The following is a 22543-nucleotide window of genomic DNA, read 5'->3' as shown; positions in this document are numbered from 1 at the left end:
GTATATACAACTGCCAAAGTCCATGAATTGTTCTCTTTAAATGGATGTATGGATGTATTTTGTTGTATATAAATTATTTCTCAATAAAGTTGGTAAGAAAAAAGTGGCTGTATTATATTTTGTGTTTATTGATTTCTGTAATGGTACACAACGATTTTCCAAAAACTTTGTACCATGCATTTATTGGTAATGTTGAAATGTTCTCTTTAGTCAAGTATTCTCGAGGATTAAAAAACAAGACCATTATCGCGGCTGTTAATTATTAAATAGTATATCCAGGGTGTCAAAAAGTCAGAAAACATAGGATAATCTTACTTTTAAACAGTATGTTAGTTATTTTCAAATAATATGCTCAACATGTTTTATTTCAGCCTCCAAACATCTTTAAAGTTAAAGCACTGGATCCAGTTATTAATTTGAGAAAAACACAAATTCACTACAGAATGTCTTTAAAAATCCAGAAGTACAGAGGGAATAGTGTATTTATTTCTACACCAAACAGCTGGCAGTCACTACTGAATGCTTGTGAGTCAGGTGCTGTTCTTAGCATATTTACACCTATTTACCTCACTTAATTCTCACAACCCTGTAAGAAAGGAATTATCTCTGACTTTCAAATGGGAAAAATGAGATTCATCTGCCCAAGGGACACAGCCCAAGGAACACAGATGACATATGAATCCAAGCGTTCTGATGGCAACACTTGCACCCGTAGCCACTATGCTATATTAGTTATTTCTTTTAAGTTAGTAGAAGTCCAATAATTGTTTTTAAAAAGAGCTTCAAGTCCTGGCTTTACTTCTTATAAGCACTCTGACATTGGGTAGCTTATTCGACCTCTAGAGCTCGACTTCCTCATCTGTAAGGGGGGTGGGTGGCATTTAAACACGTCTAACTCATAGGCTGACTGTGAGATTTAAATGCAATAACAGGCTACTGCGGCTTAGCAAGGCGCCTGCCACAGGAACGGCTCAATAAAGGACAGCTATTATTACCATTCCGGTGCCTCCATATTGTGTACACCATAAGAGGGCAGCGCAGCATAGGCTTTGGAGAAAGTCTGCCTATGTTCCCATTCTAGCGCCACCACTCCCTGGTTACGTGACCTTGAGAGAGTGCTTACCTCCTCGGATCTAATTTCCTCATCTGCAAAATAAGGATAACAGTACTTACCTCATGAAGGTGTCATGAAGTCATGTGGCTACAACAGTGCCTGGCACTTAGCACATACTAAACCATTATTAAATTCTGCTAATCCAAATGATTTTGCTATACAGTGTAGGAGTGATTATATCATAACTATGGATTTAGCTATCAGTCTAGTTTCTCTCACAAGCTGCAATTTGGAGAACTGTCAATTTTATTAAAGTTTATTAGCACCTGATCAGCAGCTTTCTGGGACATATCGGACAAGACATATGTTAGCAAAAAACTTGCGTCTAAAACCAAGAAACACAAGTAATCTGAGTTTGGACCATTAAAAGTAAATACAAATGTAGTACATCACAGTCAAATACAGCAGAGTTCACCTGTCTGCAGTGCTATAGATCCATGGTTCCCAAATTTGAGCATGCCCCGAATCACATGAAAGGCTTATTTAAAAAGACACCAGAGTTTCTGATCAATAGGTCTGGGGTAGGGCGCAAGAATTTTCACATCTAACAAGTACCCCAGGTGATAATGATGCTGCTGGCTGGTGTTCACGCTTTGAGGCCCACCGATGCAGCTGGCTCCGAAAGCTGATAAAGAGACGCTAATAAATGTAGTTTAACTTAATTAAAAACAAATATGCACTAATTTATGACTTGGGGATAATAAATGTTTTTATAATGATGTTTCCCAAGCTTGGCTGTTCACTGCAATCATCTCAGGAGGTTTTTAAAATACTAATGTTTGTGTCCCGTCCCCAGAGTTTCTAATTTAATTGGTCAGGAGTGAGAATTGGGCACTGGGAATTTTAGAAGGTCCCCAGATGACTCTAATAACAGCTGAAGTTGAAAAGCACTACTCCAGAAGGCCTAAGAAAGAAAGGCTTCTTTCACTGTATCTATTATTCTTGGAGTTTTTTCAATCTACCTTTGTATTTTTTCAGCAAAAACAAACATTAACAGGATGAATACTTCAATATCAGTCCCAAAGGTGGCCAGTGAGCTAGTGGTAAAAGTTTTTGCATTGGTTCTCAACTCTGGCTGCACATTGAATCACCATGAGCAGCTTTTTAAAATGCCATGCCAAGGCATCTTAGAGGTTGAAATGAATATAGAGGAAAAAAATAAAGAGCCAACCAGTTGGAGAATATTAAAGAAAATACACGTCAAAAGAACGCATTCACAAAGCAAGCAGATAACTTGACATTTCAGTAAGAGAAGGAATAACACTAAAATGGGTTTATATGCCATACAGGGATAGTATTTATTAAACACCAAGGTTTAAAAAGTGCAATACAGACGGAAGAATCTACAATAATGCAAATGCATACAGATGACTTCACATAAATAAAATCAGTGATACCAAAAGATAATAATTATTTTGCCCCTACAACAATGAAGAGGCCCGAATGAAAGCTGCATAGCACACTTCCTACAACAGTGACTTACAACCGCAGGAGGAGGGAAAGTGTTATCTGAGAGAGTTCCCCAAGGAGTTACAGTGTGCTTCCCCCTCGCCACTCCCACCTCACTTAGGCTGAGAATTCCTATCATAGAGCCAAGGAGCAGAGACCATTCAAAAACCAGGTTTAAAACAGAAACCAATATGTAAGATCATACAGGTGCCTTGAAGAAAAATCTACCCTGAATGCATTGTAGATTCAAGGCTGGGAAAATTGATAGCAACGTTTTGTACTCAATTCTGTTTCAAACATTAAATAAACCAATAAATCAATGTTACTGCATTCAGATATTTAAGCTCAATCATTATTTTTTTGATATACATTACCATTACTGATAACATTTTCACATGTAAAGACTACGTAAGAATTTTATAATATATATAACCACCCTTACCTGCTTAAGCAAAAATAAACAAATACTCCCACACTTACGTTTTAAAACTATACATTCCCTTGATGGAAAAAGTGATGGACTACAGTGACTTCTCTCAAAACGGGGTGTAAATTTTTCTGAAAGCCAGACTTTAGTCACACTGAGGCATTTTATTGTAAGTTATATGCAAAAGCAGCTTAGTTCTTCAGAAAAATATAAAATAAAAATAAAATAGATCAACATTTGAGATACGTTGACCAAAAAAAGATCTGAATAAAGATGATAAAGATAAAAATATATTACTCAAAAAAATCCTTGAATTTATTAGAATATAAAACTTTAATTTCCCTCTAGTCAAAATTTTATTCACAAGAGGTTATAGGTTGTTAGTTTGTTGGAAATCTATTTGAAAAGGTTAAAAATTAAAATAATTGCTTTATTTTTTGTTCCATTAGTACTAAGTCACGAGATCTTTGTAAGTTGTATCTGAAAGAAGAACATAAAAACTTAAAAGCAGGAGCAAGGAAAGGGGAGTGGAAGCTCAAGAATATATTACTGAGAACAAACTCTACAACTCGACCTCACTTATGACACGTGGGTAGTAAGAGCAAACCAGCCTTCTTCATTTTGTTTCTCAATCTGTTGAACAAAGATGCAGAAAGGCTTTAGAAAGTAATCAGGAGCATGAAACCACTCAAGATTTACAATTATTTATACCAAGTACATAGAACCAGAGTTATTTTACACCACTGAATGGTACTAAAAATTATTGCTACTAGCAATTTTTTTTTTGGTACGTGGGGCTCTCACTGTTGTGGCCTCTCCCGTTGTGGAGCACAGGCTCCGGACGCGCAGGCTCAGTGGCCGTGGCTCACGGGCCCAGCCGCTCTGCGGCATGTGGGATCTTCCTGCACCGGGGCATGAACCTGTGTCCCCTACATCGGCAGGCGGACTCTCAACCACTGCGCCACCAGGGAAGCCTGCTACTAGCAATTTTTATTCTCTACCAGAGACACTCCCAAATATTCCCTGGTCAACAGATCCCCTTATTGATTTGGCAGGCCTAATTTTTTAAAAAAAGAATCAATCCAGTATTTTATACAAATCAATGTACAACTTTTTAAAATAACAAAAAAGTTATTTGACCTTGGTAAATTAAATCTGTTACTAAATTCCAGAAATTAAGGGCAAATTATATAAAATAGTTTACGTTAAAGCTTTTTAAGAATATAAGAAACAACAAAGAACAAATCTTCCAGTGCTGGGCAATTAGAATATTCTGAGCTTACCGATTAATTTGGACTATAAATACTCAATGTTTATTGAGGTATTCACTATTTTGTCTAATTACTGAAGCTAGTAATAAGAATAGCAAGGAAGATTCCCCCCCACCCCATCAAACAGTTGTTAGCTCACATTTGCAAATGTAATGTTTATGATTTTAAAGACACCCTCACAATTTGCTATGACCAATCAGTCAAAGGAACTATATTTTGCTGTATTTTACCAGCACAGAAAAACGTCTTTTGCAAAAATTTTGGATATACTGTAAGATGCTTAGTTTCTGTACATCCCTATAGCAAATCAGAACACATAAAAAATACGTAGGACATTTATTTACCCTTTGTGCCATAACCTCTCTACGTGTGGCACATAACCCCTCTGTGGCACACTCAGATACAGCACACTGGGGCAGAGTGACAAGGAAAGTGACTGGCCCCAGGGCTCTGGCTATCCCAAGCCCTACACAGCCACAGCAAAGACTGAGGAAACCAGTATCTCAGTAAGCCCACAGCCCATTCAAGGCACCCCTGCGTGTCTTGCCACCCTATTTGGAATGCTCTGCCTGAAACAATAATGTCCGATCTTTGTTGAAATCTTATTGAATTTTACCTTATTCCTTAGTTACCCTAGAAAACAAAAGAAGTGTATGCTTATTTGTTTTTCCTAATGAAGGGGAATTAGTATTTCTTTTCTTCTGAGAATTTTATATTAACTTTAAGATAACAGGAATAATAATTAAGCATGGAAACTACTAAATCAGCCACCTCCCACCTTTGCCCTCCCAACCTCTAGACACATTTCACAATTACATTTTATCACATACCTCTGCTCTTGGATTAAGAGGTGTCAAGTGCCCACTTCCTGAGGTGGCATTTAATGGAGAACAAGAATTACTAGTAGCCCCTGGAGATCTTTTTATGAGAAATAAAAGAGAGTGAGAGAGTAATCTATTATTATTCACCTTTAAAAATTATATAAGACACAATTCTCAATACTGAGAAGAGCTTGAAAGGAATGGCTGACTTAAGTCCAAATGAGGTAAATTATTTGCAACATATTTTCACCAACCTAAGTCTTTTTTTTTTAATTAATAGATTTTCTTTTTTAGAGTATGTTTAGGTTTACAGAAAGACTGAATGGAATGTACAGAGACCATTAGAGGACCATACAGATAAGTTTTTAACAGTAAAGGAGGAAGAATGGATGTGCAGGGGTGCGGAAGAAGGTCAAGGTCGTGGAAGAGTAATGAGACGTGGAGCAGTGCAGTACTAGCATGTAGAGTGGACACAGAGAGCCAGGTACATCCTTGGTGTCACCATTTACCAACCACGTGACCCACTGAGGCAAATTGCCCAATTAGCTCTATGAGCTTTGGTTTCACTTACTGTAAAGGAGGAAAATACTATTGGTCAATTTACCCTGTCATATGTTACCTCCTAATTTTGTAACCCATAAAACGCTCGACATATGTGCTATTATCCTATTTTTGTCTTCAATAGCCAACCCAATGCTTTTCTACTTAATTAAGGCTTGTTCCTCACTCTTCTTCTTTTTTCCCCCAAAATTCTCCTCCCCAATTACTTGATTTTCTCTACATGAGTGAATCTGTCTGAAACTAAGTCAGACATTATGCACTACCTTTTTTCACAAAGAGAATAAAACACAAACCACGTTCTTGATTTTAACCCTACCTTCTTGAATTTAGCCCACTGGTAGGAGAGACAGTACTGCATTTTGAGCTTTCTGGGGCTTCCACTACTGGAATAGATACCTCGATCGTCCTCTTTCCTCCTTCTATAATATAAAAATAAACACTAGTTTATTACCTTTCAATAAAATGAAAATTAAAATTTAACTTGATTTCTGTCTTACTGCAAATTATACAGTATAAAGTTGAGGGTTCTTTCTATATTTTTATCATCATGGACCACAAATACACTTCAAGGATTTTTTAAAAAACAAACTGTGGGACAAGAAACTTTAGTTCTTAGTGTCAATTCAGGAGCATGCCAGTTCCTAGAGAGCCAGAATCTTCAGACAAGTGGTATCATGTCACATCTGCAAGTGAAAAACAGAAATTAAGAGCTAGCCCTAAAGAATAGGAGATCTTGGTGAGAGCGACTTATCTAAAGCTTTCCAAAAAAAAAAAAAAAATGAAAAAGAAAGAAAATTTCTGGAGTTATGCAGTAAAACTTTAAATCTTTTAAATCTATTACATTATTACTGTTACTGAAGACATTAAATTTGGAGGGGAAAGTTGGCTGAAGAGCTCATATGGCCAAAGGCCAGTATAATTATGTACATTTTCAATATTTCAGAAGTAGATAATCAGTCAACAAATATTTACTAAGTATGTACTCATGAAAGGCTCAGGCAGTGCTCCTAAGAATCATGCTTAAAACCAGTAATTTCTGGACTTTAAGGGGTAATGAAGCTCTATTCAATTTTATAACATATTCCTTGGTTGCCCTAGAAAACAAAAGAGGTTCTGCATGACATATGATTTATTTTTATCTTTATCATTATAGCCCACAGAGGTTCCTGTGAAACCAATAATTTTACTTAAGAAAGAATACCTTAGACAAATAAGCACTGGAATGGAAAGAACAGGGTTGCAAATCTACCAGTTTGCTTTAGAATTTCAGACAAATCACTCAACCTCTTCATGCCTCAGTTTACTTATTTATCAAATAGTCGTATCAGCTTTGTCTACTCGGAAGGTATGTTGAAAACTAAATGAGCCAACAGAAATGAAAGTATTAACCTCAAAGAACTACTGAAATAGATGTCTCATTTTATCACAGAATTATTCTTACGAGTGATCTGCTTTAGTTTTTCTTCATTGCACTTAGCACTAACTGACATTGTCTCATGTATTTATTTGCTCATTTGTATCGCCTGCTCCCCAACTTGAATCCCGGAGTAGTCACGCTGGGCAGGGGCTTGTCCTGTTCGATGCAGTATCCCCAGTGCCCAGAACATGGTGACACATCGTTGGTATTCACATATATTGAGTGATTTCACTTATTTATTCTAGTCACAAGTTGCCTCTAGACTTTCTGACTATGACGAACGGTAGATAAAGCTGTAATGTGAAGGAGCCTAGAATAAACAAAGAGGAAGGACCTTAGGGAAATGCGTTATCTATCACTTTCCAGTAACTTCCAGACCACTCTGTTTTCCTGTTTTCTTTTTTTTTAAATATTTATTTATTTATTTAGTTGGCTGCACCAGGTCTTAGTTGCGGCACTCGTGATTTCTAGTTGCAGAATGCGTGAGGAATCTAGTTCCCTGACCAGAGATCGAACCCGGGCCCCCGGCATTGGGAACGTGGAGTCTTAACCACTGGACCACCAGGGAAGTGCCTCAAATCACTCTGTTTTCTGGGTCTATAATTCAAAAAGGAAATAACTTCTGAGAGAAAGAGTCTTATTGGTAGATCCTTCATAGGCAACCTACTTCAACCAGCCACAGGCCATAGGAATCTCTCTAAAACAACAATGCTTGAACACCTCAGGAGGCACACCACTTACTGATACAGAGCTTTGTCTATTCCTGACAATTAGAACCTTCTCTTACACCGGGCCCAAATTAGTCTCTCTAATTAGAACCTTCATGCAGCTCTACCCCTTGAGGGTCTTAATAATTCAATTTTTGGCTAAAGAGCAACTTGAGGTCTACTTCCTTTCATCAGTACCTTTTTGAATGTGATCACTATGACAACTAATTTTTCAGTTACTTTCTATTGTTTAGAATCACCTGTAGCTTTCCACATTCCTAAACGTAACAATTAAATAGGAAGTTTAACTTACAAGTGAAAATGTTTTAATGGTTTTAACAGAATAATAACTTGTAATTTGTTGCTGATGAAATTCTAAATTATTTTGATGCTTATGTTTATAAATAGCTGCAGCATACGCCATGAACGAATCATATACAGAACTAGATTCCATTTACATGTAGGAACTCAGACACCAAAGATTAACTGCAGGCACCATGGGATAGCTTTCTAGAAGCTAGAGAGGAGACCGGCCTTCTAGTCCCATTTCTGTCACTTAGGTCTGTTTCTTTCTACATAAAATTGAAGACACTGAAATATATGCGCTCTGAGATTTCTTTTAGCTAAATATATACTTGCAAAATCAAGAAAATGAAAATTTTCACGTGTCTAGGCTTTTAAATCGTGAATTTGTGACTAACCAGTCCATGCTCCGAGAGGTGACCGAATAGGTGATACTGGTGGAGAGGAAGGATTCAAACCAACAAGTTTCTGCTGCTCTATTAATTGCAAGAGTTTTCCACGAGCCTCCATACTCTGTCGATTCAATTCTGCAATCCGTTCCTCCATGCGACTTGGTGTTAGAGGTTGTACTGCTGGAAAAGACTTAAAAAAAAAAAGGACACAGACTCCATATTAAAAATAATACAAGCAATTATGACCTTTTGTAAAAACGAACTCTTCCACTAAGAGCCAGCAAATTAGTATTCATAGCCTTTGCTACATGTGAACTTGAATACTGGGCAAATAGTAATAGAATTTACAAATCTCTTAATTGAAAAATAAAGGCTAAAGTAAAGGGATACTAATCCTTCTAATATCAGTGCCACATAAGCCCTCTAGTCCCTCTGTCCATGGAGAGTGTCTGTGGGACAAAGCAAAGCCTTCCTGCATCTCTTAGCGTTTGTTGAGCTGTACAAAGATCACACGAGCAAAGATACTACTCCGAGTGATTGACTTCTAACATCCCTATTAAAGACAGGTCTGGAGTTTGAATCACAATATACAAAAGAGGACCTGCGATAGTTGAAATAGATGCTTCTATAATTATAATCTTCATACACGCACTATGAGCTATTTGGCAAAGATTTCTAGGAATCTTATCACTCCTTCTGACCATGTGTCACCCTACCCAGGCCACTTTTGGCCTAATATACCTGATTCGAGAAGGCTGGTGACTGGAAAGGAATATGAGAGGTAGAGTAAAAAGGAGCCACCCAAGGAATATAATGTTAAGTTTGATTTGAAAATTCCTGAAAGGAATGTCACTCTTAAGTATTTCATTTAGTAAATACGTCCCTTTGGGGAAAAACAATTCCTACTAGAAGTCACTAATTTGTAGCTTATGCCCATTAGTTAAAAAAGAGATAAGCAAAACAGCATGAATTAAAAATCATTTTGTAATTCTGATTATAATGAAAAGGGTGGTGAGGGCAATAGTACTGGATTGTCCTCTCTAGCCCAACTGTTATACTAATCGGAAAAGGGGGCAAGCTCCATCTTTAATTCTGTGGGCATTTTTAAACCATGTTTAAAAAACATGTTTCAAATAATCTTCAAAACTCTGCATACACAGAAACGTCTCTGTTGACTAAAACTGAGGCAGCTTGGACTTACATACAACTGAAACGATCACTCCTAATCTCCGTCTCGGCTTCTTCTGCCAGTCCCTTCTGACTGCTCTTTCTGTCACTCGATACCTGTATTGCCCTTATTGCCCATGAGCCAGTGCTGACAGAGATGGCCCTTACCCCCACCCTCTCCTAACCTTCCTCATGGAAGCCCTCAATCCACAGTTGGTTAAGCCCCTATGGAAGCGATCACTCTGGAACCCCTAATCCATGAAGCTAGCCAGCTCCTTCCCACGGCCCCGCCTCCCATCAGAACTCTGAGAGGCGCCACATTGGCTCATGACAAGGTAAAAGGAAGACTCTCCCGTCACTGGGATCTGCATGAGGGCGTGTGTCATCAACACTCCACAGCTGGAACTTAGAATCCCTTTGCTCCCCACAAACAAGGAAATGAAGGTTCACGTTGCCAGGTCAGCCCTCAGTTACGTAACTTACAAAATTCCAGCACTACAACATGCAGACTTTTGCTCCTCAAAAGTGTAATCCTCGGACCAACATCACCTGGGAACTTATTAGAAGCACACAGGTTCTACCTCAGACCTACTCAATCAGAGTCTGCATTTTAGCAAGATTCCCAGATGATTAGTATGTACATTAAAGACTGACTTTAATATTCTTTAAAACATCATTTCTAAGGGAAAATGCATTCTGTGTCCTAAAAAATTAACTACTCACGAGCTGAGGGCCAACTACACATAATTCTCTTTTGTGAGCCCCTTTAAGGGTAAAAATGATTTCAATTAAAACACAGTTATGTGGTAAACTTTCAAGACATATTTATTCTATATATTATATTTAAAACTTCATTCCTAGCTTAATTTTAGCTTTCCTACCTGTTTCACTTTTGTCCTATTTTCCTCATTCATTTCCCCATTTTAAATTTTATGTTGTACTTTTTTAATGCATGTGTGACATAAACTGATAAATAACCTCTATTTATTTTGTGATGAGGACCTGACACAGCATAAGCCATCTAGTACCAGCTTCAAGTACCAGGGTCACTTCTGGATGCTCCAGCAATATCCTTAAATACCAATATGTCTGTAGGCAATCCTTAACTGGTACTCACAGAGGTCATGTTGCTGGCATGACTCGTCTCCTGTTTGTTAAACTCCCGAAGTCCATCCCCTTGCTCTCCCCCTGGCCCAATAATATTATTCAGATGTGCCTTGATCGCTGAATTCTGCAGTGTCAACTCAGCAATTCGTGCCATGATGTCCTTTCTTTGTATTAATGTCTCATTTGTTCTAAGCTGTTGCCCATCTCCCAATACTGGGGGTTCTTCTGAGAGTGCGGGGTTTCTTGACTGCTGAGCGCTTGAACGGGAATTGCAGAGGGGCTGTGAGGGGTTAACAAAAGGAGGCTGGGTTTTGTTCTGCAGATCTTCTCCCATGTGAGAGGCCCTCCACCTCTGAGTAAAGAGATGACTCTCTTCACTTGAATTCTGAATGTCTGCGCCAGTCTTCTTTTCCCAATTTTGTTCCTTCTCAATTACTTCCACGGTTGGAGGAATTCGTGGGGCAGGACGAGTTTGAACAGTCCTCCTCAATACTGCAGATAAAATTAAAGCATAAGAAACATGTACCACTTAACCACACTTGGCACTATAATCATCTCATTAGCCCTCCTTAGTAGTTAGAGAAATATTTCAATAGAAGGATTTGGTTTCTGAATGCCTCATTTATTTTAGCAGAGAACTTACCAGCAATACCAGCGCTAACAATGAAGTACAGAGTCTTTTATATTCCTTAGAGCTTTATCGGCATCCTTGTGAAAAACCATCTACCAAGTTCACATTTTAACACATATATTAACTCATACCTGGGAATCTTGGGGGGAGTATAGATATATAATGTAAACTGAGGATGGGAAGGGGAAGCATCTCTGAAGAAGTAAAGTTTTTAAATGATTACATATGTGACAGAAAGTAGAGCAAAGAACATTACAGTCAGAGAGGACAACATATGTGAAGGCCCCAAAATAGGAAACAGCAAAGAAAGGAGGCCAGTCTGGCTGTAGCATAGCAACAAGGCAGAACTGGGAGTATATGAAACCAGACAGGCATACAGGGCCATTTCTTGCAGAGCTTTTAAAAGCCATGTTAGAAATTTTATAATTTAATCCAAGAGCAATGAAACCTGGAGGTTTGGGAATAACTCAATTTACATAATTTACATTTCTTAAATTCTGTCGATAATTGGAAGGTCCAGGAATAGAAGTAGGGAGACCAATAAGCAACTGTAGTAGTCAAGAAGAAAGATGATGGTAGCTTTGACTAAGGTATGTTTGCTATAAAGATGGAGAAGTAGATACATTTGAGAAATATTTTGGCAATAGAACTGAGAGTGATGAACTGAAAGTAGGGAGTGAGGGAAACGCACAGAGCAAGATGGCATGCACAAGTGAATGGATGGTGATGCCATTTACTGACATGGAGAAGACAAAGAGAACAGATTTGGTGGAAGGAGGATTATTAAGAATTGTTTTGAACATGCTAAGTTTAAGGTGCCTATATATCCATCCAAGCAGATGAAACATGGGTCAGAAACTTAAGAGACTATCTAGGCTAAGATCCCAAACTGGAGGTCACTGGGCATATACTGGGTTTGCCAAAAAGTTCATTCGGGTTTTTCCATAACATCTTATGGAAGCCACAAGAACGAGTGAGATTATTTAGAGAGAAAGAATAGAGTGAGAGAAGAAACCAGTAACAAGACACGAAGAACTCAACATTTAGAGTCAGATAAAGGAGGAGAAGCTAGCAAAGCAGACTGAAATGGAGCAGCCAGAAAGACAAAGAAATATTACAAGAATGTGGTCTCAAGGAAACAAAGAGGCAGTGGTTAACTGTGTGTAATTTTACTGTAAGACCTGGAAACATAAGGACAGAAAGCGTACAGCGGAGTTAACAACACATTGGCCACTGGAGCCCTTAGCAAGAGTGATTTAGGTAGAATGACAAATACGGGAGTGAATCGGGGGAATAGATGCTTCTATTTCAAGACTACAGACTGAGCATACATTTATCTCGCCTTCTTTAACTGACAGTAAGGAAATATAAACACAAATAAACTCACACCAGTAAAGATAATGGTCTGGGGAGAAGCAGTAGCAAACTAGATATTTGAACACATTTCTGGAAGACTGAGAGTGGATGGGAAGTGTGTGAAAGAATGAAATTGTGCAGAAGCCACAGTCCAGAATATGTCTGTTAATTAAAAGGAAGCTACAGGTAAAGCCAGTTTCTTTTGGGGAGTACTGAAAAGGCTGCAGGCTCAAAGCTGACAGGTACAGAGAAAGAGAAAAGTAGGGCTAAACTGGGGAATTACTTGAAAGCTTGCCTTTTATACAGTGATGTCAGTCAACCTGTTGCTCACCACTTCCGACACCCATCCTTGAAAACAACAACAACAAAAAACACGGTTGGGAAGAGCAAATGTGGTAGACCCAATTGAATAGCTGGATCCTGCTTCCATATGCTACAGGAAGCCTGCAGTTAACATCTCACGCCCATATGCGCAAAGCAACTACTTAAGGCAAAACATATTGGGAAAACAGACCTAGACTTACCTACATCATAGAGGAGAAAACTTATGCCAGCTACCTATACTATTCAACCTAGTCATTTATTCTTAAATATGAATGGACAATGAAGGATGACCAGACATTGAGGAAAGCCAGCAGCACAAAAAAGAAAAGCCAGGATAGATAAATAGAACAGACTAAGAAGAGAAGAAAGAAAATTCAGGTACAGAGGAAAATGTAACAAAATTTTAACTGGTTTCCTCGGAAGAGAGTTTCTGGAAGATATTGCATTCACAATGAGCAGCAATGGAAAAAAGGACAATCAGAAAATAAGAAAGGGTCCTTGATTGGAAATTAAAAATATGGTTGGTGAAATACAAAAATGTAAAAGTCAGGCTTGAATTTAAAGTGAAAAATACTTCCAAAATATAAGAAGGAAGATATAAGGCCAAATACATGAGAAAATAATCCAGAAGGTCAACATATAATTTCCCCAAACTGCAGAAAGTCATGTCTTCTGACGGAAAGGTCCCACGGGTGCCTCACAGTAATGAGGAAAAAACCCACATTTAGATACACCCTGTGCAATTTCAGAATAAAAATAAAGGGATCCTAAAAGCTTCCACAGAGAAAGAGTAGGTCAAAAATACAAAGAAATAAAATTTCGATATGAAATCAGACATCTTGATTGCAACACTGGATAATAAAAATCAATGGAACAGTGCCTTTAATTTCTCAGGAAAAGGGACTAAGGACCTAGAATTCTATTTCTAGCCAAATCATCAATCAAGTATAAGAGAAAAATGACAATATTTTCAGATTTTCAAAAACTCAAAGATTACCTTCTATATACCCCTTCTGATGTCTTCTTTCAGAAAATTGAGGGAGAAAACCAAAAAAGAGGAAGAAATGGAATCTAGGACGCAGCAGATCCAAACCAACAGTGTGATAACAGGGACTTCCCTGGTGGTCCAGTGGTTAAGAATCTGCCTTCCAATGCAGGGGACGCAGGTTCAATCCCTGGTGGGGGACCTAAGATCCCACATGCTGCGGGGCAACTAAGCCCACGTGCCACAACTACTGAGCACACGAGCCACAACTAGAGAACCCATGTGCCACAACGACAGAGACCACGTGCTCTGGAGCCTGCACGCCACAACTCGAGAAAAGTCCGCACGCCACAACGAAAGATCCCACGTGCCTCAACGAAGATCCTGTGTGCCACAACTAAGACCTGACACAGCCAAAAATAAAATAAATAAATATTTTTTTTAAAAGTGTGATAACAGCAAGTCCCAGGATAAGAGCTGTGCAACAGGCCCAGGAAGCAATCCGTTGAGACTGGAACAGAGGTTGGTGGGCTCTGGGAAGGTATCTCTGGTGTCAAAGTGGAATGACTAAAGGACGTGCAAATGAAACGGGTGAAGGCACATTATACTTTTGTCAACAAGACGATAAAAGCAATTTGAATCTTCAGGCAAAATAAAAACAGAACAAGAAAATCACAGTAGTAAACACAGAGCCAAATAAAACATTCTGAGCAAATGATGAAGTGAAATAAGAATTCACCTTGACCTTCATACTATGAACTTTTTCCTTTTGTGTGGCACAAGGACTGATAGTAACAATGGACCCAAAAAGAAAATGTAATTGTTATTTGTTTTCAATGTCAGTATCCATCTATAGATGAGACAGAGAAGAGATAATGGTAATGGAACATTGTAAATGTTAACAAACTTGATACTACCAAAGGAAAGGTAAAGGTGACTGAAGATGGGAGGTGGAAACAAAGGAGAGGAAGAAGGAAGGGAGGGGAGTTAGTGTTCTCCTCTCATAGCAGAGAGCAAATAGATACTGCCTGAAGTTAATGAAAAAGAAATAGAAAGTATTTAAAGTCATGAAGTTCTGCAACAGAAGAAATAAAAATATAATTATCCAAATTAGACAGAGAAGAGAGGCAGGTGTTAAGATGAATTAAACCCTCTTCTTTAATAAGGGAGAGTCTATAATGATTGTGTAAAGTTGATACTTCAAGAAAAGAGATGTGAAAATATTTTATGTTAATTATTAAGACCACCATCAGATAAACAGAAATCAAACTGGGATAAAAATAACTGCCTCTTGCGGTAGGCCTAGAGGTGGAGGAGGAGGAGACCCTTGTATGTGCTTTTTTTAACCACCTGCAAATATGAATTAAATTAATACTTTAAAAAGTGAATGGAAGATAAGAAAGTGAAAACAGCATATGTATACCACTCTTTCAAGAAGCATGGTTATAAAACAAAGTAGAAATTGATTAGTAGCTAAAGGAAAGTATTTATGATGGGAAATTCTAGAACAACACTGTCCAATATGGCAGCCTCTGGTTATATGTGACTATTCACATTCAAACTTTAATTAAAATTAAATAAAATTTAAAATTCAGTTCCATCAGTCACAGTAGCCACATTTCAGGTTCTCAGCAGTCCCATAAGGCTAATAGTGGCTACCATATTAAATGGGGGAGATACAGAACATTTTTTATCATCACAGAAAGTTCTATTGAACAGTTGTTCTAGAGCATAACTGAACACTGATGATGCACCCTATGTACCTCTCATCTCTGCATGTTCAGTTTAACTGAACAACTCTTTACATGTGAGCATTCCAAAGAAAATGCTGAAAAGTATGTTAATAAAACTTCACCAATTCAGAATACATATTCCAAGGTAGTTCTATCTGCACACTGTAAAAGAAACGTGCAGTGTTTTTTCAATGCAGAACCTGCTGAAGATGCTAACAAAATGTTGTCTAGAGCAATCCCTGAAGAATTTGCTTTCACAAACAGTTAATATATTTGCAGAGTAAAAATATTTATTATAATTAATTCTTTAAAAGGATTTCAAGCTACCTTGTTATCACCAATGAAAAATAATTTACAATATCTCATAAGAGATCATTGGGCAAGCCCATTAATAACATGCAAACATTTGAAAAATAAGGAATGAAAAGCTAACTTGCACAGAAATCAGAACTGAAATTATATTTCGTAAATCTAGCCAATGTTAATAATACTTACTAGACCTCTAAAGAGGAAATATCAAATCACAGAACTGTAGAGCTGGAAGGACATTAAAGATAAAGGAAAAGACTCTCATTTGAGAGACAGGAAAACTAAAGTCCAGGAGAGGTATCTTAGCCCCATGACGACAGCTAGTCACTGGACCGGCAGGCCAAGACTCCAGCACTTTTTTTTTTTTTTGCGGTATACGGGCCTCTCACTGTTGTGGCCTCTCCTGTTGCGGAGCACAGGCTCCGGACGCGCAGGCTCAGCGGCCACGGCTCACGGGCGCAGCCGCTCCGCGGCATGTGGGATCTTCCCGGACCGGGGCAGGAACCCGTGTCCCCTGCATCAGCAGGCGGACTCTCAACCACTGCGCCACCAGGGAAGCCCCTAGACTCCAGCACTTTTGACCCTCAGCCTAGCGCTGTCCCCCTGCACCACACAGATCTGACAAACTCTACATTTGCATTGTAAATGCTAAAACAAATTTTATAACAGCAAGGATTTGTCATTTTCTTTAACCTCTTACGGTCTTTTCATGTCCTCTAAGGGAAACGAAGTGCAGAAAATCTGACAAATTCTGTATGTCGTAATGACAATAAAAATCATTCTTCTGTTCCTCTACATAAACATATAAACACTCTTTTTAAAGAAAGAAAAATCTAGGCAAATCAGGGCTGAATAACATTTTTCTAAAAACTTTGGAGGAACATCTAAGGTAGTTGTTTTGATTGAAGAACTCTTCTGAAAATGAAATGAAAGCTATAGCTCCAGAAAAATGTACATGTGGACAAATAAACATAATTTTCCAAACAGTGAAGGAGTCCATGGAACATCTGAAGACCATCCATGAGCTCCAAGTTTTAAGAATCTATGAGCTAAGGATTAATAATAAATTTTTAAAATATTATTCAAAGTTCTCTTTATATGTGCTGCAAAAGTAATTCTAAAGCTACTTTTAATTATACATAGGCTTTCATTATAAAATTCTCCAAGCTGACTGAGCTAAAAACTTTTGCTAAAAAAGAGGTTAATAATCAGATCTGACTTACAAAATCCTCTAAGTCACAGTTCCTGTCTTTCCTTGGTTAAACTTTCCTTACTCTCCGGAGTACAATCTCCCCTTGTTTCTTACCCCTTCCTGTGGCCCTGGACCATAGACACAAATGGGATTCCCCTTACTCTGCATTTTATTGCTGAGGACTTTGGTCCTTTGATCTGAGTTCAATTAATATTTACAATGTCTGATGGAACAGATACATAATGAAATTCACTGTCACATTTCACCATAAGTGTAATACACATGATATAAACCACCCTGAAAGACCCTCCTTCAGCTTAAAGATTAGGTATGGTAATCAGTATCTTTTAAAATTCTGTTTATCAGGGAAAAATGAACACAATATTTTACATATATGAAGCATAAAAAAAACAGCTGCCTTATAGCTTTAGAAGAAGCCTGCTTACCATCCTGCAAAGGACAGAATTCTGAGTTGCTCTTCTGCCTGGGTGGTGTTAACAATACCGCTGGCTCAAATATATGCCCTGGAAAACTGCTGGCCAGATTCCTGCTTTCTGGAGGGTTTGGCACCTGAGACAGTTTAACAGGCAAATCTTCCTGTGGCAATTCAACCATATCTTCCCCTCTGAACATCAATGGCACGGAGACATTAGCATTTACAGCTGGACCCTCTGAAGAAGATGAGAGGCTATGAGTACTCAAAGGAATTATGAGCGCATTTCAGGTGTTTATACTCAGATGCATTTCCACAGAGGGCAAAATCACGGAGCCTCGGGAGCCTTCACTTCTAGTCCATATGCTCATTTAGCAGTCCCTCACAGGCAAAACTCCTGGGGGGCCAGCACTGGGAAGAAGTGGCTGTTTTTGAGAAAAGCACTGCCCTTGAAGACCCACCCTCACCATTGAGTTTATCTCATGCAAGTTAAATTTTAGAGTCAGCCACTTCTTAGAATCCCTTCTAAGAAAACGTGCCTAAATCCATAAAACTCTTTCCACACAGAGACACTCATCAAAATATTACTTAGAAGTAAAAAATCCTAAATGTCCTATTCAGCCTATGGCATATAATGATGGCACATGAGGTGAAAAAAAGCATCACCACAAATGAACTAAAGTCATGAATTTTTAAAAGTCAGTATTTTTTTTTCTTGCCATGACCATGCCGTCCCCTTCTGAACCTGGGGCACCATAATGAAAGGTGCTGGTATTAAATTCCCACATGTCTAGGAAGCTAGTTCTTCTACTTTCTATTTGTGTGACTTTGCTAAGTTACCAACACTTTCTCTAAGCCTTAGTTTTCTCATCTAAAAAATGGGGGTAACAATGACACCTACCTCATAAGACTGAGTGAAGAACTCTTGAAAATTAAATGAAAGCTCTATTATGAGGATTAAACGAGATAATACATGTAAAACACTGTAAAAGTACTTGGCACAGAGCAAGTATCCAGTAAATATTAGTTGGAAGTAGCAGTGGCAAATGTAATAGTGTTTAATAGTGTTAATGCTGTTAAACAGCCAATAATTACATACAAGTTTACAGTTTTGTTTTCTCTGCAAGTATTTTAATCCCAATCTGGGATAATAAGATTATTCCACTCACCTGGACTGTCCATATTTCTACTTGTGGCTCCCCTTTCTAATGTCTGACTTTCTTTGTTATTTATCACAGGCCAGTTCTTAATGGCATGTGTGAGTGATATAAGCTGCTCATCTGTTGTGATCATGTACTGCTGAAGTCTTGCCTAGAGAAAAACGAACAAAATAATATCATTGGCATATCAGGCAACAAATCATCACCTAGGTATGTATAACTATATCATTTCAGACTTCCAAATACTAAAACAATGCATTCATTAAAACACATAATTATAAATATTTTTAAAATTCCATGATATTTTAAATTCCATGATGGTCTAATAAATCACGGAATATTATTAATTAATAAATACACTGCTACAACAATAAGAATTAACCTTTTCATAGGGCTTTCAATTTACAAAATCTCTTTATGTAGATGATACAGTACTGACTCTCGAGCTACCCTGAGAGATACATCAAGTGGAGGAAACTCAACAGATTATATAGGCATTTAAACTGATAAACATGAGCATTATAAAAATTTATGGTAATGTATATAAAATCGTGTTAAAAGACTATATATATATACATATATATATACCACATATGTATATATATTACAGTTGACACTTAAACACAGGAATTAGGGGCATCAACCCTCTGCACAGTGAAAATTCATGTATAACTTTACAGTTGGCCCTCCATACTCGAGGCTCTGCGTCTGTGGATTCAACCAACCACAGATTGCGTAGTACTGTAGTACATATTTATTGAAAAAAATTCATGTATAAGTGAACCAGCACAGTTCAAACCAGTGTTGTTCAAGGGCCAATGGTATATACACAAACAGACATAGATATCTCCAAGATGAACAGACATTAGATAAAAATCAGATGTGGTCAGAAGTCAGAAATATTATTAGTAGGACTGCTGAATGAAGTATACTAAACATTTTTATATCCGCCCAAATTTTTCCCAAATTCCACACTCATATATCTAGTGGCCTACTCAACATCTCCACCAGGAACTCACACAGGCTTTTCAAACTTAAAATACACAAAACCAAACTCCTCCTGAACATCCCCACCTCATCAATAACAACTCCATCCTTCTAACTGCTCAGGCCAAAACTCTTGACTCTTCTCTCACATCTTCCCCTTCACCCCATATCCTATCCATTGGCACATTCTACCGGTTGACTTCAAAATATATTAAGGGGCTTCCCTGGTGGCGCAGTGGTTAAGAATCCACCTGCCAATGCACGGGACATTACCTACAAGCTTAAAGTGTTTACAGATTCAACATCAGGTCAAGATACATTCCTTCTGATGATGTCATATCTTCGTGAGGCTGAGTTTTCATTAGTTGCTGTGCTAAAAAGCAACACTGCATAAAAATGACTGTGAATAGGAAATAAGACTGATGGTGTCCAATATAATTCTAAGCTATGAGAAGCTGTGCAATGCTTCGTGTACAACATGTATACATATTCCATTAGTAAATAACTGTGGTTATTTAATCATGATAAAAATAAGACTTTTTCTATCAATTTACATGTATTATTTTTTTCACACAGCATCCAAGCTGTTAAGACATAAATGCTTATTAAGTTGTTTGAACCTAACTACTTAATAAATGGAACTGTTGAGTATTTCTTTGGTCTAGGAGTATCCTGAGGCACTAAGGGCTTGAATGGAGCTAGGGCAGTGATCTCTGATCTAATCTCAACACAGCAGCCTAGAGTGATTCTCTTAAAACTTAAGTCAGATCACATCTCTTCTCTATCCAAAACCCTTCAGTGGTTTCCCATCTCATTCAGAACAAAAGCCCAAGTCCTCACTCAGCCTGCAGGGCCCCATGTGATCTGGCTTCCCTGCTCTTGTCTCCTCCTGCGCTCCCTCTGCCACATCCCACTCCCGCCACCCTGGTCTCCTTGATGGCTTTGAGCTCAATAGCCATGCTCCCACCTCAGGACCTTTACCCTTGCTGTTCCTCTGCCTCGAGTGCTCTTCCTTCAGCTATCAGCATCCTCGCTTCCTCACCTCCTTCAGGCCTTTACTCAATGTCACCTCCTCAGACAGACATGGGCCATCCTATTTATACCTTCTCACCTTGGGCACTTCCTATGCCTCTTACCTGCTTTATTTTTCTTTATAGTACATAATAACCATCTAACTTACAATATACTTCACTATTTGGGGGTGTGTTTATTTAGAATATAAGCTCCTTGAGGGCCAAGATTTTTTTTTCATTCATTACTGTATTTCCTGCACCTAGAACAGTTCCAGGCCCACAATAAGTGCTCAATAAAGATTTGTTGAATGTACTAGTATACTTGAAAAGTGTACTATCTTCCTAAGAGAATTGAAAATATATGTTCACACAAATACTTGTACATGAATGTCCATAGCAGCATTATTAATTCATTACACACAAAAAGTGGAAACAACTCAAACATCCTTCAACTGATGAATGGATAAGCAAAATGTGGTAGAGCATATATTTAGAATATTATTGGGCAATAAAGAGGAATGTAGTACTGATACATGTGACAACATGGATGAACCCTGAAAACACTATGTTGTGTGAAAGAAGCCAGACACCAAACACCACATATTGCATGATTCCACTTATATAAAATATCCAGATAAGGCAAATCTATAAAAACATAAAGTATGTTTGTGGTTACCAGGGGTTGAGGAGAGGAGAGAATGGAGAGTGAATGCTAATTAGTATGGGGTTTCTCTTTGGGTTAATGAAAATACTCTGGACTTAGCTAATGGTGCTGGTACACAACTCCATGAATATACTAAGAAACCACTGAACGGCACACTTTAAAAGGGTGAGTTAAATGGTATGTGAACTATATATCAATAAAAAAAATTGCATGTCTTATATCTAATGTCCATTGACACAAACATAACTTGTCTACTAACTACTGATTTTCTAGTCTCTTTTGGCTGTTAAGTAAAAGTAATAATAACCACTATTTGAGAACAAAAAGATGAATAAAGATACTGAAGATACTATAAACAACTTTAAACAGCATATGTTATAGGAAGGTTCCTCAAAGGGTATCCTCTGCTATTTTGAAATGAAAAGTAGCTATCATAACACTCATTTCATATTTTGGATAAACTATTATAATATTGGTAGTTATCATTTAAATGTAGATTCTGTCTCCCCCAATAAATAGTAAGTTTCTTAAAGACAGTAGACTTATTCTACACTATTTGTAGTCCAAGTTTCTACTATACTACCTCCAATATAATAAATGTGCCATAAAAGTTACTCTTGATGATAATAAAGAAGCAATAAGTAATCATGCCAGCACAAGTAAATCAAAGGCAAAGAAGAGAATCTCATACATCCATAAAAATGCTTTATACTACTAAACACAGAAAAGTTTGGGATCTCATCTAAGTACCTGGGTAGCAGTATTTTCTTCTCTAAGGAGAAGAACTTCTGCTGTCAGAGCATCTATCAGCTCTCGATGATCGCCTAATGCTTGTTCCAGTTGCTTCCTTGTCTCTACTTCTTTACGCAGTTGGAGCTCACTCTACAAAAAAAAAAGTCAAATAAACTCCCATCCATAGCATCACATGTTGAAAACTGAAAGTTTCTACTCAAAGCTGTCAAAGAAGAGAATACTTACAAAGTATATATTATGCGACAGTAATGACAATTAAATATTTTT

The 22543-nt window shown here is 37.9% G+C and overlaps 1 protein-coding gene across 2 annotated transcripts in view; it reads right to left on the bottom strand.

The window, feature by feature from the left end:
• Positions 1–2393: 2393 nt before the first annotated feature.
• Positions 2394–22543, bottom strand: part of SPICE1 (spindle and centriole associated protein 1) — a 62097-nt gene continuing 41947 nt past the window's right edge. The window contains exons 11-18 of one of the 2 annotated variants that reach the window (XM_024735426.1): positions 22274–22405; positions 18869–19010; positions 17713–17937; positions 10747–11228; positions 8469–8652; positions 5960–6062; positions 5092–5179; positions 2394–3623 (exon numbers count right to left, since the gene is read on the bottom strand). In XM_024735426.1, the coding sequence (XP_024591194.1) occupies positions 3570–3623; positions 5092–5179; positions 5960–6062; positions 8469–8652; positions 10747–11228; positions 17713–17937; positions 18869–19010; positions 22274–22405 (1410 nt within the window). In that variant the 3' untranslated portion in view covers positions 2394–3569. The remainder of the gene's footprint in view (positions 3624–5091; positions 5180–5959; positions 6063–8468; positions 8653–10746; positions 11229–17712; positions 17938–18868; positions 19011–22273; positions 22406–22543) is intronic. The other variant, XM_024735425.1, reaches the window with a different exon arrangement.

This window comes from Neophocaena asiaeorientalis, unplaced genomic scaffold, assembly GCF_003031525.2.
Source record: "Neophocaena asiaeorientalis asiaeorientalis breed wild unplaced genomic scaffold, Neophocaena_asiaeorientalis_V1.1 scaffold136, whole genome shotgun sequence".
NCBI lineage: Eukaryota > Metazoa > Chordata > Mammalia > Artiodactyla > Phocoenidae > Neophocaena > Neophocaena asiaeorientalis.
The sequence above is the reverse complement of the archived record's forward strand: the minus strand, read 5'-3'. Positions and strand labels throughout refer to the sequence as shown.